General features: G+C 37.8%; 1 protein-coding gene across 1 annotated transcript; it reads left to right on the forward strand.

Moving 5' to 3' along the window:
- Positions 1-2,166: 2,166 nt before the first annotated feature.
- Positions 2,167-2,691, forward strand: LOC102661237 (uncharacterized). The gene has a single exon (XM_006601516.1). The coding sequence runs from the start codon at positions 2,167-2,169 to the stop codon at positions 2,689-2,691; it is 525 nt and encodes a 174-aa protein (XP_006601579.1).
- The last annotated feature ends 14,607 nt before the right edge of the window (positions 2,692-17,298 follow it).

The following is a 17,298-nucleotide window of genomic DNA, read 5'->3' on the forward strand; positions in this document are numbered from 1 at the left end:
AGCTCAAAGGTTTGAAGGGAACCAATGAGTTCATCTACTCTCATGTTGCAAATGTCTTGGGCCTCCTCTATTGCAGTGACTTTCATGTCAAACCTCTTAGGCAAGGATCTGAGGATCTTTCTCACCAGCTTTTCATCTGTCATCTTCTCTCCCAAGGCAGTGCAAGCATTGGCAATTTCAAGAATGTTCATGTGGAAGTCATGAATACATTCTTCCTCCTTCATCTTCAGATTTTCGAATTTTGTGGCCAACAGTTGCAATCTGGACATCTTCACTTTGGAGGTTCCTTCATGAGTGGTTTTCAGGATCTCCCATGCATCTTTGGCCACTGTGCAAGTGTTGATCAGTCTGAAGATGTTCTTGTCAACTCCATTGAATAGTGCATTCAAAGCTTTGGAGTTTCCAAGTGCCAATTCGTCCTCTTCTTTAGTCCAGTCTTCTTCTGGCTTCAATTCATCAGTGGGCTTTCCTTCTGTGTCCAGCATCTTGGGATGTTCCCAGCCTTTGATGACAGCTTTCCAGGTTCTGCTATCCAGTGATTTGAGGAAGGCCACCATTCTTGCTTTCCAATATTCATAGTTGCTTCCATCAAGAATTGGTGGTCTGTTCACTGGTCCGTCTTCTTTCTCCATGTTCATCAGAATTTATCTCCCTAGATCTCACTCTGTGATTTCGAGTGTTGGCTCTGATACCAATTGAAATTCTGATACCAGGGGACAGATGTCGTACCGGATGTCACGACATCACGCTTCAGAACATGCAGATTGTATGTGTCCGTATGAACAGATTAAACAAGTAAATAACACAAGAGAATTGTTTACCCAGTTCGGTGCAACCTCACCTACATCTGGGGGCTCCAAGCCAGGGAGGAAATCCACTCTCAATAGTGTTAGTTCAAGGTCTAACAGCCCCTGTTTACAACCTTCTCACCTAACCACTACCCGTGCGATCTCTACCTAAGACCCAATCTTAGATATGAGAACCTCCGCTCACTCCCTTTCACTCACACTCCTGTGTTTACAATTAAGTCAAAGACACACCAGAGATCAACTCTGAACAAAAGAGATCAACTCTACACACTAGAGATCAACTCTAGACACAAGAGATCAACTCTACACACATAGGTCCAACACTTGATGTTAGGGTACCATCAAGGTGGCTCACAAAAGACTCAAGTCCCAAAACTCACAAAATAACTCTTCAATCCCGGACTTGGTACAGAACTCGTGCAGCCTCCATGATTATATAGCAATTTGCGTTTCTGGGCTGCAACGGCTTGATGCTGGAGGAGATCTATCTTCTTCTGAAAAATCTGCAGTTAAAGAACTAAAAGATAACTTTTGATCTTTTAGTTTGAATCTTTAATCTTTAATCTTTAATCCCTGAACGAACTCTTCTACTTTGAAATTCGAACTTTAATGATCTTTTAATTCGTTCCTAAAGATAGATCTTCTAATCTCTTGCTAACTGCACAATAATCTGTTAAAGATATAACAGATTTATATGTCCAGTATTTTCGGGCCGGATGTCAGGACATCGTGTCCGACATCGTGGATCCTGCAGCTTCACTTCTGCACTTGACTTTTATCTTGCATTGTACAGCAATTCCAGTATTCTCGGGCAGGATGTCAGGACATTGTATCCGACATCGTGGATCCTGCAGCTTCACTTCTGCACTTGTCTTTTATCTTGCATTGTACAGCAACTCCAGTATTCTCGAGCAGGATGTCAGGACATTGTATCCGACATCGTGGATCCTGCAACTTCAATTCTTCATTTGACATTTTATCTTGCCTTGTACATTGTGCAGCCCGATCTTATTCCTTGACATAACGTTGGACATCATGTGCAGCAACTCCAGCTTTCCTTCATTGTCTAAGTGCTTATGTTTTAACAAAATCTTAGCCAATCTTTTAAAGCTCAGTAGAGCCAAACACTAACAATAAAGAAGGGAAAGAAAAGAGTAGAAGTGAGAAAGCAAGAGAGAAGAAGAAAGAAAAAGCTTCAAATGAGGATACGGAAGTACCATATCCTATGGTACCTTCCAAGAAGGACAAGGACCGCCATCTGGCGAGATTCCTTGATATTTTCAGGAAACTGGAAATAACTATGCCTTTTGGGGAAGCTTTGCAACAAATGCCACTCCACTAGAAATTTTTGAAAGATATGTTTATGAGGAAAAGCAGATACATCCACCAAGAGAATATTGTTGTGGAAGGCAACTGCAGTGCTGTAATACAGAGAATTCTTCCACCAAAACATAAGGACCCTGGAAGTGTGACTATTCCTTGTTCAATCGGTGAAGTCATTGTGGGAAAGGCTCCCATTGATTTGGGAGCCAATATCAACCTAATGCCGCTCTCCATGTGTACAAGGTTGGGAGAGTTGGAAATCATGCCCACAAGAATGACTTTACAACTTGCTGACCGATCCATCACAAGACCTTACAGGGTAATTGAGGATATTCTAATAAGAGTGAAACATATGGTCTTTCCAGCTGATTTTGTGGTCATGGATGTGGAGGAAGACCATGAGGTTCCAGTCATTTTGGGATGCCCCTTTATGTCAATTGCAAGTTGCATAATCGATATGGGAAGAAAGACACTGGAGATGGGTTTTGAAGATCAGAAGATCAATTTTGATCTTTTTGAAGAAAACAAGCTAGTGCCAGAGCATAATGTTTGCTTGTAGGTGATGGAGGTTGAAGAAGAAGTTCTGAAGGTGAGGACCAATATTTGATCGCCCATTGAGGTAAAAACATTAAGCTAATGACGTTAAAGAGGCGCTTCCTAGGAGGCAACCCAACTCTAATTTCTGCTATTTTGTTTTTTTATATATATGCATTGCATCACGTGGAACTTGCTTCATAATCATTACATTGGGGTATATCAGCTTGTTTTTGAATGATAGATATAAGGGTTTCAAATTCTAGAGAAAAGGACTGAAATAGAATTTAGAAATTTTTTTTTTCTGAAAATCAGTCTGTTAAACAAAAGGCCTCAGATATCTTAAGAAGGGGGGGTTGAATTAAGATATTACAAACTATTTCACCAATTAAAATTCTACTTTGATTTTAATGCAAGTTCCAAGTTCCCTTAAAGATATATTTCTAAAAGATGATTCAAAATAACCAATCTGAATGTAAATGTAAAGCAACAATAAATAAAAGAGTTTAAGGGAAAAGAAAGTGCAAACTCAGTTTTATACTGGTTCGGCCACACCCTTATGCCTATGTTCAGTCCCCAAGCAACCCGCTTGAGAGTTCCACTATCTTGGAAAAACCCTTTACAAGTTCTGAACCACACAAGGACAACCCTTTCTTTGTGTTCAAATTACTTTACAACAAGAGACCCTCAGTCTCTTAATCCCTTTTTAGAAGTAAGAAGAAGAGAAGAAGAAATCTCTCTTGAAAGAGATAGATTGAACAATGAAGCACTCAAATAATTCCTTATTGAGTTGCAATTGTTTTGGCCAAGGAATGTTTTAGAGGATAAGACAATTTTGCTTTTGAGAGGATAAGAATTTTTGTTCAGAAAAACTCTAACAAAATTCGTGTTCCAAGTCACATATAAATAGACCTTTGATGATCATTCATATACCAATTGAACAGATGTGACTCTTGGAAAATATTTTATGAAAATCTCCTCTGGTAATTGATTACAAGACTTGTGTAATCGATTATAGGCTTTAAAATTTGAATTAAAAATGTTCAATAACTGCTGGTAATCGATTACCATCCAAGTGTAATCGATTACACATTGTAAAATTTGAATTCAAATTTCTAATAGCTATTATAAATAGTTTCAACTACTGGTAATCGATTACAATACTCATGTAATCGTTTACATGCTTTCAAAAGTATTCAAAATCATTTTAAAAGCATTTCAGGAAGTATTTTGGCCACTGGTAATCGATTACATCCTCTGGTAATCGATTGCTAGAAAGTAAATCTTTTGTAAAAACATTTTATCTTAAATTCTTTGGCCAAACCTCTTGCTGTTTCAACTTGGAATTCCATTCCTAAGTCTCTAGAGATTATCTTGATCATATATCTTGAATTTCTTGGATTCTTGTCTTGAATTAAACTTGAGAAGCGCATGATCCTCTTGAATTAAACTTGAGAAGCGCATGATCCTTTGGCATCATCAAAACATTAAAATGTCTTTGCTTCTACAATCTCCCCCTTTTTTATGATGACAATTTATCCTGAAATCAAGATACAAGATAGAATATATACAAGATAGAACGTTCACTCATCCCATACTCCCCTTAAGTTTTGGAATTTACGATCTCTTAATTTCTAAGCTTCTAATCCCCGTTTCTCTCCCCCTTTGGCAACATCAAAAAGCCAAAGTACGTGGAAATTAACATAAGGAAGAAAATAACACAGTCGTAACCATTCACAAGTCGAAGTCAAACATAATTCATTTATAATTTACCAAGTGCCAAATACTTAAATATAACCAAAGTTCAGAGAATAATATCATAAAACATAGCCAAATACACGGCGTAAAATTAAATATAATAATTATCTAAATCTATGAAGATGGTGGTGGAAGATCGAAGCACTGATGAACATAACTTATATCCTCCTCAAGCTGAGGGATGCGGGTATCCATGCCTACAAAGCGAGCATCAATGGCATTGATACGACCGTCCAAGGAATCAAAGTGCTCACCAACATAGGTATGGAGGCCTCGTAACACCGAAAGAACTTCATGCATGAGAGTTGAGGAGTCATCTCGTTGAGGTGGAGGAGAGCGAGTACATTCGTCTTGTGGAGGTTGCATGTCCTTCTTCAACCATTTCCCATCCATGTCCTTACGGTAGCCAAAGGAGGTTACCGTACTGGCACCAATAGCAAAGGAGCGTTTGACTTTCACAAAGGGCTCATTATCCAAGGGAATTTGAAAATGATGAAGAAACAAAGTAACAAGCTATGGATAAGGCAGAGGTGCATTTGACCGCAATGCCTTATGCATGCGGTATCTGATCAAATGGGCCCAGTCGATCGGACGACCAATGAGAAAAGCCCACATAAATATTAAATCCTCTTCAGAGGCTTGAGCTAAGTTTGATGATCTGGGTAATAGAATACGAACAATGATGTAGTGCATGATGCGACAATCGAATGTCAATGAACCGGCAAACAATCTGTCGGTCATATCTGCCTGATCATTGTAGACCATACGGTTGGCATCAAGATTGGAGTAATCAAACTTTCAGTCATCAACAATGGTGCCCTCAAAAGGTGCACCCTAACTGGGTAGTTGTGTCAGAGAAAAGAAAATAGACTCATCAATAATCATAGGTATGCCATGCACCTCAGAAATTAATGTGCCACCCTGAATTTGCAAATTTGAATAAAAGACTCGAACTAATTCAGGATAATATGGTAATTTTAATGACATAAATGGAATCAGACCAGTGTTTTGAAACACTTGATAACAATCAAATGCTTCCCCATCAAAGAATTCTAGGTCAAGATATTTGGGTACAAGAATTGGATGAGATTTAAAGAGAGAGGAGTACCGGATACGTTGTTCATCAGATGAAAATAGTGTAGAGGATGACAAGGAAGGTGGAATTGGTGCTAGGGATGCTCCGGTGGCTCCGGGACGAGGTGTTCTAGTTGTCATAGCGAAGGTAGATGAACCCTTGCGCTTCCTGGATGATTCGTCCATTTGATGAAGTTATTGAAGATTTTTATTGGTTGGAATGAAAGAGAATTGAAAATGATGAAAAATGGGCTTTGTGGGAGGTGATTTGGTTGAGAAACGAGTGAGATATGATGGTTGGAAGTTTTGGGAGAAAAGGGGCGTCGTAGCTCAAAGTTTTCATGACTGCAGCTTCTGAAACGTGCCTATTTATAGAAGATGATGTTCTATAACTGATTACAAGGTTTGGTAATCGATTACAGGAGCACTTAGCCTTTTGACAATCGATTACAGGCTACTTGTTCTTGTGTAATCGATTACACGTAATGATAATCGATTACCAGAACACTAACTAGGCTTTTTCCTCTAAAAATTATCTATGTCTATGCTAAAAAAAACATCTAACTATATTAATCATCAATAATGATACTCATTTAATTCAATCAAACAAGCATCAATCACACAATAACACACCAATCAAACACAATCAAAATCTTAGAATCAAATACAATCAATCAATCATCAAACATAAATATTTCAATCAACCAATCAATCCTTATTTATCCAAATCAATAATATCTAAGAGGCCTAATTCTCTTCTAATGGAAAAGTATGTTTCTTTGGGGAAAGGTTTTGTGAAGATATCAGCAAGCTGATTCTTTGTATCAACAAATTCTAACACACAATCTTCCTTCAGCACATGATCTCTTAGAAAATGGTGCCTAATTTCTATATGCTTGGTTCTAGAATGTTGAACTGGATTTTTGGAAAGATTAATTGCACTTGTATTATCACACCTGATAGGTATATGGTCAAGAAGGATTCCATAGTCAAAGAGTTGTTGCTTCATCCATAAAATCTATGCACAACAACTGTCGACAAAAATATATTCCGCTTCTGCAGTGGATAAAGCAACACTATTTTGTTTCTTACTATGCCAAGAGACTAGAGTAGATCCAATGAATTGAAAAGTTCCACTTGTGTTCTTTCTATCTGTTTTAGAACCAGCAAAGTCTGAATCAGAGTATCCTATTAAGGTGCATGTGGAATTCCTAGGATACCATAAACCTATATTCATAGTGCCTAACAAATATCTTATGATTCTTTTAACTGCACTAAGATGTGACTGTTTGGGATTTGATTGAAATCTAGCACTCATACACACACTAAACATTATATCAGGTTTGCTAGCAGATAAATAAAGAAGGGATCCGATCATACCTCAATATTGATTAACATCTATTGACTGACTGGTTTCATCTTTATCTAAATAGCAAACAATGTTAATTGGTGTAGCCATGTGCTTAGCATTTTCCATCCCGAATCTGTGAATTAACTCTTTGCAGTACTTGGATCGATTGAAAAAAAATCCAGTCTTGGTTTGTTTAATTTGTAATCCAAAAAAGAAATTAAGTTCTCCCATCATTGACATTTCAAACTCACTTTGCATGTCATGAGAGAATTCCTTGCACAATAATTCATTAGTAGATCCAAAAATAATATCATCAACATAAATTTGAACCAATAAAATATCATGTAATTTTCTCTTTATGAAAAGAGTAGCATCTACTTTGCTTCTAGAGAAATCCTTTTCTAAAAGGAACTTACTCAGACGCTCATACCAAGCCCCAGGGGCTTGCTTTAAGCCATATAAAGCCTTTTTTAATCTAAAAACATGATTAGGCTTGTCTGAGTTTTCAAATCCAGGGGGTTAATCTACATAAACTTCCTCTTGAATAAAGCCATTAAAGAATGCACTTTTTACATCCATTTGATAAAGCTTAAAGTCCATTATGGAGGCATAGGCTAATAACATTCTGATGGCTTCTAATCTAGCAACTAGAGCATATGTTTCCTCATAATCTATCCCTTCTTCTTGATTATATCCTTTGGCGACTAATCTAGCCTTATTTCTAATAACTATGCCATTTTCATCTAATTTATTTCTAAACACCCATTTTGTTCCAATGATTGGGTAGTTTTTAGGTTTCTCAACTAACTCCCAAACATTATTTCTTTCAAATTGGTTTAGTTCTTCCTGCATAGCTATTATCCAATTTTCATCTATTATGGCTTCATTTAAATTCTTTGGTTCAATCATAGATACAAAATCCATGTTATTGCATAAATCTTTGAGAGAGTGTCTAGTTGTTACCCCTTTCGAGATATCACCAATAATGTTGTCAAGGGGATGATCTCTTGAAGCTTTCCACTCTCTTGGAAGATCATTATTTGCTTTGACTTCTACTGGAGGATCTTCATTGCTTCCTTCTCCTTTTCCTTTAGAATCTTGTCCATGAATGTGCATTTGTTGTAAAGATTCTGCAATATCATCTAAAATATCCTTTCTTAAAGAAATAGCATTAGACTCATCAAAGGAAACATGAATCGATTCTTCAATTGTCATTGCTCTCTTATTATATATTCTATAAGCTTTACTATGCAAAGCATAACCAAGGAAAATTCCTTCATCTGACTTAGCATCAAACTTTCCTAAGTTTTCTTTTCCATTGTTTAATACAAAACACTTGCAACCAAAAACATGAAGATGTGAGATGTTTGGTTTCCTACCATTGAACAGTTCATATGGAGTTTTCTTTAAAATAGGTCTTATTAAAGCCCTATTCATGATATAGCATGCAATATTAACGACTTCAGCCCAAAAATATTTTGGAAGAGGAGTATAATTTAATAAGGTTCTAGCAATTTCTTCCAAAGACCTATTTTTTCTTTCAACAACTCCATTTTGTTGAGGGGTTCTAGGTGCAGAAAAGTTATGTTCAATGCCATGCTTATCACAAAATAAATCAAATTCTTTATTTTCAAACTCACCCTTATGATCACTCCTAATAAATATAATTTTGATATTTTCTTATTTTGAATAACTTTTGCAAGTTTCCTAAATGCTTGAAATGCATCATTCTTATGAGTGATAAATAGTGTCCAAGTATACCTAGAATAATCATCAACAGTGACAAGTGCATAATAGCTTCCACCAAAACTCATAATTCTAGAAGGACCAAACAAATCCATATGTAACAATTGTAATGGTTGAGTAGTTGAAACAATGTTTTTGGATTTGAATGAAACTCTAGTTTTTTTTTCCCTTTTGGTGTGCATCACACAATCTATCTTTTTCAAATTTTATTTTAGGTAAACCAACAACTTAATCTTTTGAAATTAATTTATTTAAGTGTTTCATGTTTATGTGAGCAATTTGTTTATGCCATAGCCATGGATCATCATCTTTGCCAAGAAAACATTGATTATTTTCTAATTTTTTACTTAAGTCTATCATATAAACATTGTTAACTCTAAACCCTATATGCTTTATATTAGTATCATGTTTATGTTCAATGAGACATTTTTGAGAATCAAATGATACTAGATAGCCTTTATCACATAATTGACTAACACTAAGCAAGCTATGCTTAAGGCCTTTAACAAGTAGAACATTTTCAATGGAGTTTGAAGAATTCGTACCTATTTTCCAACTCCAAGAATTCTACCTTTGTTGTTGTCACCATAAGTTACATGCCCGCTCTTCTTAGGAGAGATATGTGTGAACTTTGATGCATCTCCCGTCATATGTTTTGAGCACCCGCTATCTATGTACCACTTTTTCCTCAATGGTTCCTACAAGATTAACATTGTGACTTAGGTACCCAATTTTTATTGGGTCCTTGAGTGTTGTGTGAACAATGGATCCTTTTGGGACCAAAATCATCTTAATGTTGTTACAATTTTTCTTAAAATAACATGTAGATGTTCCATGTCCTTTTCTTCTACAATAAAAACATGTAATGAAAGGAGAATTATATTTTTGTGAGGAAGAAAATAAACTTTTGTAAAACTTTTGTTGTTTTTCTAGTTTGTATCCAATTCCTTCTTTATCAAGAATACATCTTTGATTTCCTAATATGACATCTAAGTTATTCTTGCCAATAGAAAATTTTGCAAGTGAGTTTTTAAAATTTTAAATTTCATCTACATATTTGCTACAACATTTACATGAATTTACTTTTTCATTAGTCATAGTAGAAACATGAACTTTATCACTAGATTTAGAGATTGAAACTTCAGTTTTAAGAAGATCTATTTCTTTGTTTAATTTTGAAATTTCTTTCTCTAAATCTGAAATTATTTTCTTAGATGAAGAAACAAGTTTTGCTAGTTTAATAGATTCGCTATGTAATTCAGCAAATGCATCTTGTAACTCATCAAAAGAAATAGATTTGTTAGAAGATGTTACCTCTTCGCCGTTTTCATAGTTTTTTCCCATTAGACATAGATTAATCATTTCTTTTTCAGAATCATCAGATGATTCTAAGTCGTTATCATCCCATGTGATGTAGGCCTTCTTTGCCTTCTTTTCTCCAATAGTCTTCTTTTTAGACTTCTCTATTCTTTTCTTAAAGATTGGACAATCAGCCCCCAGATGTCCGGGTTGATTGCACTCAAAGCATTTTGGAGTTTGAAATGACTCTTCAGTCCTTCTTTTAGGTTTGAAGTTTTGTCTTCTTTGATTTCCTCTCATTCTAATAAATTTTTTTTGAATCTTTTGACAAAGAGGCTAAGATCTTCATCTTCATCTAAGTCAATTGAATCTTCTATGTCACTTTCTTCTTGGATTGAAGATGAGGCTTTAAGAGCAATTCCCTTCTTCTTCTTATCATTTTCTTCATGTTGATTTAGTCTTTGCAACTCCATCTCATGTTCCTGTAATTTTCCAAATAGTGTAGCAAGAGACATAATAGACAAATCTTTAGATTCTGTGATGGCTGTTACCTTTGGTTGCCACTCTCTACTTAGACATCTTAACACTTTATTTATGAGATCGTCGTTTGGCAATATTCTTCCTAATGATGCAAGATGATTAACTATATGTATGAATATTTTTTGCATATCTTGTATACTTTCATTTGTCTTCATCCTAAATAATTCATACTCATGAGTTAAAGTATTTATCCTAGATCGTTTGACATCAGTTGTTCCCTCATGTGTAACTTGTAAAGTGTCTCACATATCCGTAGCACTCTTGCAATTTGAAACCCTAAAATAGTCATCCATTCCTAGGGCTGAAGTAATGATGTTTTTAGCCTTTAAATTGTACTGCACTAATCTTCTTTCATCTTCAGTTCAATATTCTCTAGGTTTTTCTATTGTTGCATTTCTAGCCATCATGGTGGGAACATAAGGTCCAACTTCTATGGCTTCCCAAATGTTTAAGTCTATTGCCTCAATGAAGATTTGCATACAAGTTTTCTAGTAGTGGTAACCCTCTCCATTAAAAATAGGAGGCCTATTTATTGAATTTCCTTTTGGGAATAAGAATTTTGCTGAGGCCATAATTCTTGAAGCTTCTAAACTTTATATAAGAATAAAGCTCTGATACCACTTGTTAGACAAGTGGCCACAGATATCTTAAGAAGGGGGGGGGGGGTTGAATTAAGATATTACAAACTATTTCCCCAATTAAAATTCTACTTTAATTTTAATGCAAGTTCCAAGTTCCCTTAAAGATAGATTTCTAAAAGATGATTCATAATAACCAATCTGAATGTAAATGTAAAGCAACAATAAATAAAAGAGTTTAAGGGAAGAGAAAGTGCAAACTCAGTTTTATACTGGTTCGGCCACACCCTTGTGCCTATGTCCAGTCCCCAAGCAACCCGCTTGAGAGTTCCACTATCTTGTAAAATCCCTGTACAAGTTTTGAACCACACAAGGACAGCCTTTCCTTTGTGTTCAAATTGCTTTACAACAAGAGACCCTCGGTCTCTTAATCCCTTTTCAGAAGTAAGAAGAAGAGAAGAAGAAATCTCTTTTGAAAGAGATAGATTGAACAATGAAGCACTCAAATAATTCCTTATTGAATTGCAAGTATTTTGGCCAAGGAATGTTTTAGAGGATAAGACAATTTTGCTTTTGAGAGGATAAGACTTTTTGTTCAGAAAAACTCTAACCAAATTTGTGTTCCAAGTCACATATAAATAGACCTTTGATGACCATTCATATACCAATTGAACAGATGTGACTCTTGGAAAATATTTTATGAAAATCTCCTCTGGTAATTGATTACAAGACTTGTGTAATCGATTACAGGCTTTAAAATTTGAATTAAAAACGTTCAATAACTGCTGGTAATCGATTACCATCCAAGTGTAATCGATTACACATTGTAAAATTTGAATTCAAATTTCTAATAGCTGTTATAAATAGTTTCAACTGCTGGTAATCAATTACAATACTCATGTAATCGTTTACATGCTTTCAACAGTATTCAAAATCATTTTAAAAGCATTTCAGGAAGTATTTTGGCCACTGGTAATCGATTACATCCTCTGGTAATCGATTACCAGAGAGTAAATCTTTTGTAAAAAAATTTTATCTTAAATTTTTTGGCCAAACCTCTTGCAGTTTCAACTTGGAATTCCCTTCCTAAGTCTCTAGAGACTATCTTGATCATATATCTTGAATTTCTTGGATTCTTGTCTTGAATTAAACTTGAGAAGCGCATGATCCTTTGGCATCATCAAAACATGAAAATGTCTTAGCTTCTACAAGTCCTTTCGCTAAGAGCAAGCCTCGCGCTAAGCACATCTTTTGTCATGCGCTAAGCTGAGAGTCTCTAGCGCTTATGCTCAACCCTTGCATCTCAAGCTGATTTGGTCCGCTAAGCTGGCCAAGGCTGAGCTAAGCCCATTTCAATTCGATTTGAATTCGGCAAAGTGATGTTCTGATTGCTAAGTGCATCGTATTCATTGGCTAAGCGAGAGACGTCGCCGCTAAGCCCGTTTTTTTGCGGCCTAAATTGGGTTTTATTGAGCTAAGTGCAAATCATGCCAGCTAAGCCAAATTCCTTGCGGCCATAGCAGCGCTAAGCAGTCTATCATTCGCTAAGTGCAAGTCCCTGTGTATTCAAGATGCATTATTTTAGCTAAGCCGGCCCAGAGTCAGGCTTAGCAAGAGTTGTAGTTATTATGATCTGCAGAATTCGCCAAGTGCCCCTTTTGTGCGCTAAGCCCAGCTTTATGAAAAAATAAATTTAGATTTTGAATTTCAAACTTGGGCTAAGCGCACAGTTCCGCTAAGTGAACCGCTTTGAGAAACCAAATGTCTCTCTGGCTCGCTTAGCGTTGCGGTTCACTAAGAGAGAGGGTCGAAAATTTCTTAAGTGAGTGTAACATCAATTACACTCACATTTGCCTAAAATTTTCATAACATTGCCTGCATCCTCTCTCTCACCAAATTCGTGCATTCATTCTTTCTGCATCTTCTACGCATCTTCAGCAAGCAACAATCCAAGTAAGTTCCTCATTCCCTTTATTCTTTTACTTTGGTGAACCTTAGGGTAGAGAACCATAGAATTTAGCTTTTAATTTTTAGGGTTTTAACGATATTAGATTAGTTAAAAGTAAGGACATTGTGAATGATTGTACTGTGTAGATAGTTTTGACTGGTTTGCATGTTTGATATTCCTTTGAGAGGCTAAAAAAAGAGAATAAAATGAACTTCATTTTTTGTGTTTTTCTGGAAAATGTGATGAATTTGCTAAGCGTGCATGCTGCACTAAGCAAGTTCATCAATATTGCTTGAAAATATGCATTTTTAGATGAACTCGCTAAGCGCGCCTACCGCGCTAAGCGAGTTCATCTTTTGGGGATAAACATTCATCTCCCTGATGAGTTGCCTGTGGTTAAGCGGGGCTGATTCGCTAAGCCTAGGCAACTTAGTCAAAATTTTTTGATTGAAAGCCGCGCGCTAAGCCGAGCCTATCTGGGCTAAGCTCATTTCATTGCGGTAGCCATTGGGTTAAGCGAGCCTAGCTTGCTAAGCCCACATACTTAGTGAAATTTTCTAAAATTCATGGGCCGCTAAGCGCAACCCTGCTGAGCTTAGCGCATACCTTTTGCGGCTTTGATTCCGCTAAGCGGCCCCCATGTTGCTAAGCGGTAGTGTTTATTTTGTTAAGGCACGCTAAGCGGACCATGATCCGCTAGGCCGCCTGTCTTACTTTTCTATTTTTCAATTTGAATAACTTATGGTCTAACTAACTTTTTGAGTTCCTTTGTGTTGCAGATGGCCTCCAAGAAGCGTAGGAGCATTGGGGCAAGGCCAACTGCTCAGTATGATACTAGACGGTTCCATTCACTTGATTCTTGGAACCATTATACAGATAACATTTTGGGAAGGAGTATTTTGCCAAAAAGAAAGGTTGAGATATACCACACAGAGTTTGATGACTTCAAGACAGAGTTGGAGAGGCATAATCTTCACAAACGCCTCACCAACTTGGCTGATGGGACTATTGATGTTGCTTTGGTGAAAGAATTTTATGCTAACCTCTACAACTCTGAGGATCCTTCACCAAAGCAAGCCAGAGTTAGAGGCCACTTGGTGAAGATAGATGCCGACAGCCTTAACACATTTCTAGAGACTCCTGTAGTCCTAGAGGAGGGGGAGACATTGCCCACCTACTCTCGATACTGCAGGTTACCAATAGACCATAGAGAGATTGAGACTGCTCTTTGCATACCAGGAAGGGGGTTCATTTTGAATGCTGAGGGCCATTCGAGAAGGATTCTCAGGAAGGATCTGACTACATTGGCCCAGGTGTGGAGTATTCTCTCTTATTCCAACCTGGCCCCTACATCTCATACATCAGATCTTACTGTGGACAGAGCCAGGTTCATCTTTGGCCTGGTCTCTCATATGGACATGAACATTGATGCTCTCATTTCAGGACAGATAACTTCCATTGCCCAGTCTAACTCTTGCATACTTGGGTTTGATTACCGCCTTATGCCGAGCCTAAGGGGTTGTCTCTGACAGCCTCACATTTGAGCGCCTGAGCCCGACCATTAACTTGGCCTACATTAGGAAGAACTATTGGAACGCTGATGATTTAACAGTTTCTTTCCGGGGGGCTAGGAGGGCCAGGGTGAGGCCAACTGATATTCCATCTACTTCTGCAACTCCAACACCTACTCCAACATCTACTTTTGTAGCTCCTTAAGTTCTAACTCATGTTGACTCATAGCGCTTTGAAGACATGCTTCAAAGTATTCATCAGGGAAAGATTATTTTGCTGCAGAGTCTACAGGTGGTAGCTTTGCTATTCTTAGCCGGTCCCAAGCCCGGATAAAAGGAGAGGGTTGTGTTAGGCTTTCGACAGCCAACGTTAAACTTTGTCGAATCTCTATGACATGGATCAATTACGTAATAATGTGAATGCTAGGTCGTTGCCCGGAAGCAACGCGCTGTATGGCTCGAGTACAGTGTCAAAAGAGCAAGGGTCGCTGCATCGCCGCCCGGATGTAGTGAAAAGTCAGCAAGGGTTCCCACATTTTCGTGAACGAGTGTGGGTAAAGAAGCTAGTTCATGACAGGAGGATTCGCTTTGGTACATGGAATATAGGCACACTTACTGGAAAATCTATGGAAATAGTGGATGTTATGGTGAGGAGGAAGATCAATTTTATGTGCCTACAAGAAACTAAGTGGACAGGCGAAAAAGCGAAAGAATTAGACAACTCGGGATTTAAGCTGTGGTATACGGGAAAAATCAGATCAAGAAATGGGGTAGGGATTATCGTGGACAAGGAGTGGAAGAAGGATGTCGTGGATGTAAGAAGAGTAGGAGATCGTATCATAGTCTTAAAATTGGTAGTGGGACAAAACACCTTTAATGTTATTAGTGGGTACGCACCTCAGGTTGGGTTAGCAGAACACTTTAAGGTAAAATTTTGGGAGAATCTAGAAGGGGTACTTCAGGATATACCCCAAGGAGAGAAAGTTTTCCTAGGAGGGGATCTCAATGGACATGTAGGTAGCGTGGCTAGAGGTTTTGAGGGGGTGCATGGGGGTTTTGGCCTAGGGGAGATGAATGGGGAGGGTAAATCCATCTTGGAGTTTTCGGAGGCTTTGGATCTTTCTATAGCCAATACATGGTTTAAGAAAAGAGAGGAACATCTTATCACTTACAAAAGTGGAGGGACATGTTCTCAGATAGATTTCTTCCTTATCAGGAAGTCTGATAGGAAGTATTGCTTGAACTGTAAAGTTATCCCGGGAGAGAGCTTGACTACCCAACATAGATTTTTGGTTATGGATGTAAGAATTAGAGATAGGGCAAAGAGAAGAAGTCCTCTGGTAGCACCAAGGATCAAATGGTGGCACTTGAAGGGTGAGAAACAAGGAATCTTCCAACAAAAGATATGGGAGGGTTGGTGTGGACAATCACAAGGAAGTGCAAATGATATGTGGAACAAGATGTCCCAAGAAATTATTAAAGTGGCTAAAGAGAAGTTGGGTGAATCTAGAGGTTTTGGACCTAGGGGTAAAGAATCATGGTGGTGGAATGAAAATGTTCAGAGCAAAGTTAGAGTAAAAAAGGAGTGTTTCAAGGAGTGGTCTAGGTGTAGAAATTCTGAAACTTGGGATAAGTATAAGATAGCTAGAAATGAAACCAAAAAGGCGGTGAGTGAGGCAAGAGCCCAAGCTTTTGACGGACTATACCAAGCTCTAGGAACCAGGGACGGAGAAAGATCTATATATAGGCTTGCTAAGGGTAGAGAGAGGAAGACTAGAGATTTAGATCAAGTAAAGTGTGTTAAGGATGAAGAAGGCAAAGTCTTAGTGCATGAAAAAGATATCAAGGAAAGGTGGAAGGCGTATTTCCACAACTTATTTAATGATGGATATGGATATGACTCTAGCAGTCTAGACACAAGAGAAGAGGACCGGAACTATAAGTACTATCGTCGGATTCAGAAACAGGAAGTAAAGGAAGCGTTGAAAAGAATGAGTAATGGTAAGGCGGTGGGGCCAGACAACATACCTATTGAAGTGTGGAAAACTCTTGGAGATAGAGGTCTTGAGTGGCTCACCGAACTCTTTAACGAAATTATGAGGTCAAAACGCATGCCGGAGGAATGGAGGAGAAGCACGTTAGTGCCAATCTATAAGAACAAGGGGGATATACAAAATTGTGCAAATTATAGGGGAATCAAGCTCATGAGTCATACCATGAAATTATGGGAAAGAGTGATCGAACGGAGATTAAGAAAGGAGACTCAAGTTACTGAGAATCAATTTGGTTTCATGCCGGGTAGGTCGACCATGGAAGCGATTTATTTATTACGGCGGGTGATGGAGCAATATCGCATGGCCCAACAAGACTTGCATTTGATTTTTATTGACTTGGAGAAAGCGTATGATAGAGTGCCTAGAGAGATTTTGTGGAAAGCTCTAGAGAAGAAAGGGGTTAGGGTTGCATATATTCGAGCTATCCAAGATATGTATGATAGGGTATCGACTAGTGTTAGGACACAGGGTGGAGAGTCAGACGATTTTCCCATCACAATTGGTTTACATCAAGGGTCAACCCTTAGCCCCTACCTTTTTACCTTAATTCTGGATGTCCTCACGGAACAAATCAAAGAGATAGCGCCGAGATGCATGCTTTTTGCAGATGACATAGTCCTCCTTGGAGAGTCGAGGGAGGAGTTGAATGAGAGGTTGGAAACTTGGAGACGAGCTCTAGAAACACATGGCTTTTGCCTAAGCAGAAGCAAATCGGAGTATATGGAATGTAAGTTCAACAAAAGAAGGAGGGTTTCTAACTCAGAGATGAAAAT

Source organism: Glycine max, chromosome 17, assembly GCF_000004515.6.
Source record: "Glycine max cultivar Williams 82 chromosome 17, Glycine_max_v4.0, whole genome shotgun sequence".
NCBI classification, from domain to species: Eukaryota; Viridiplantae; Streptophyta; class Magnoliopsida; order Fabales; family Fabaceae; genus Glycine; species Glycine max.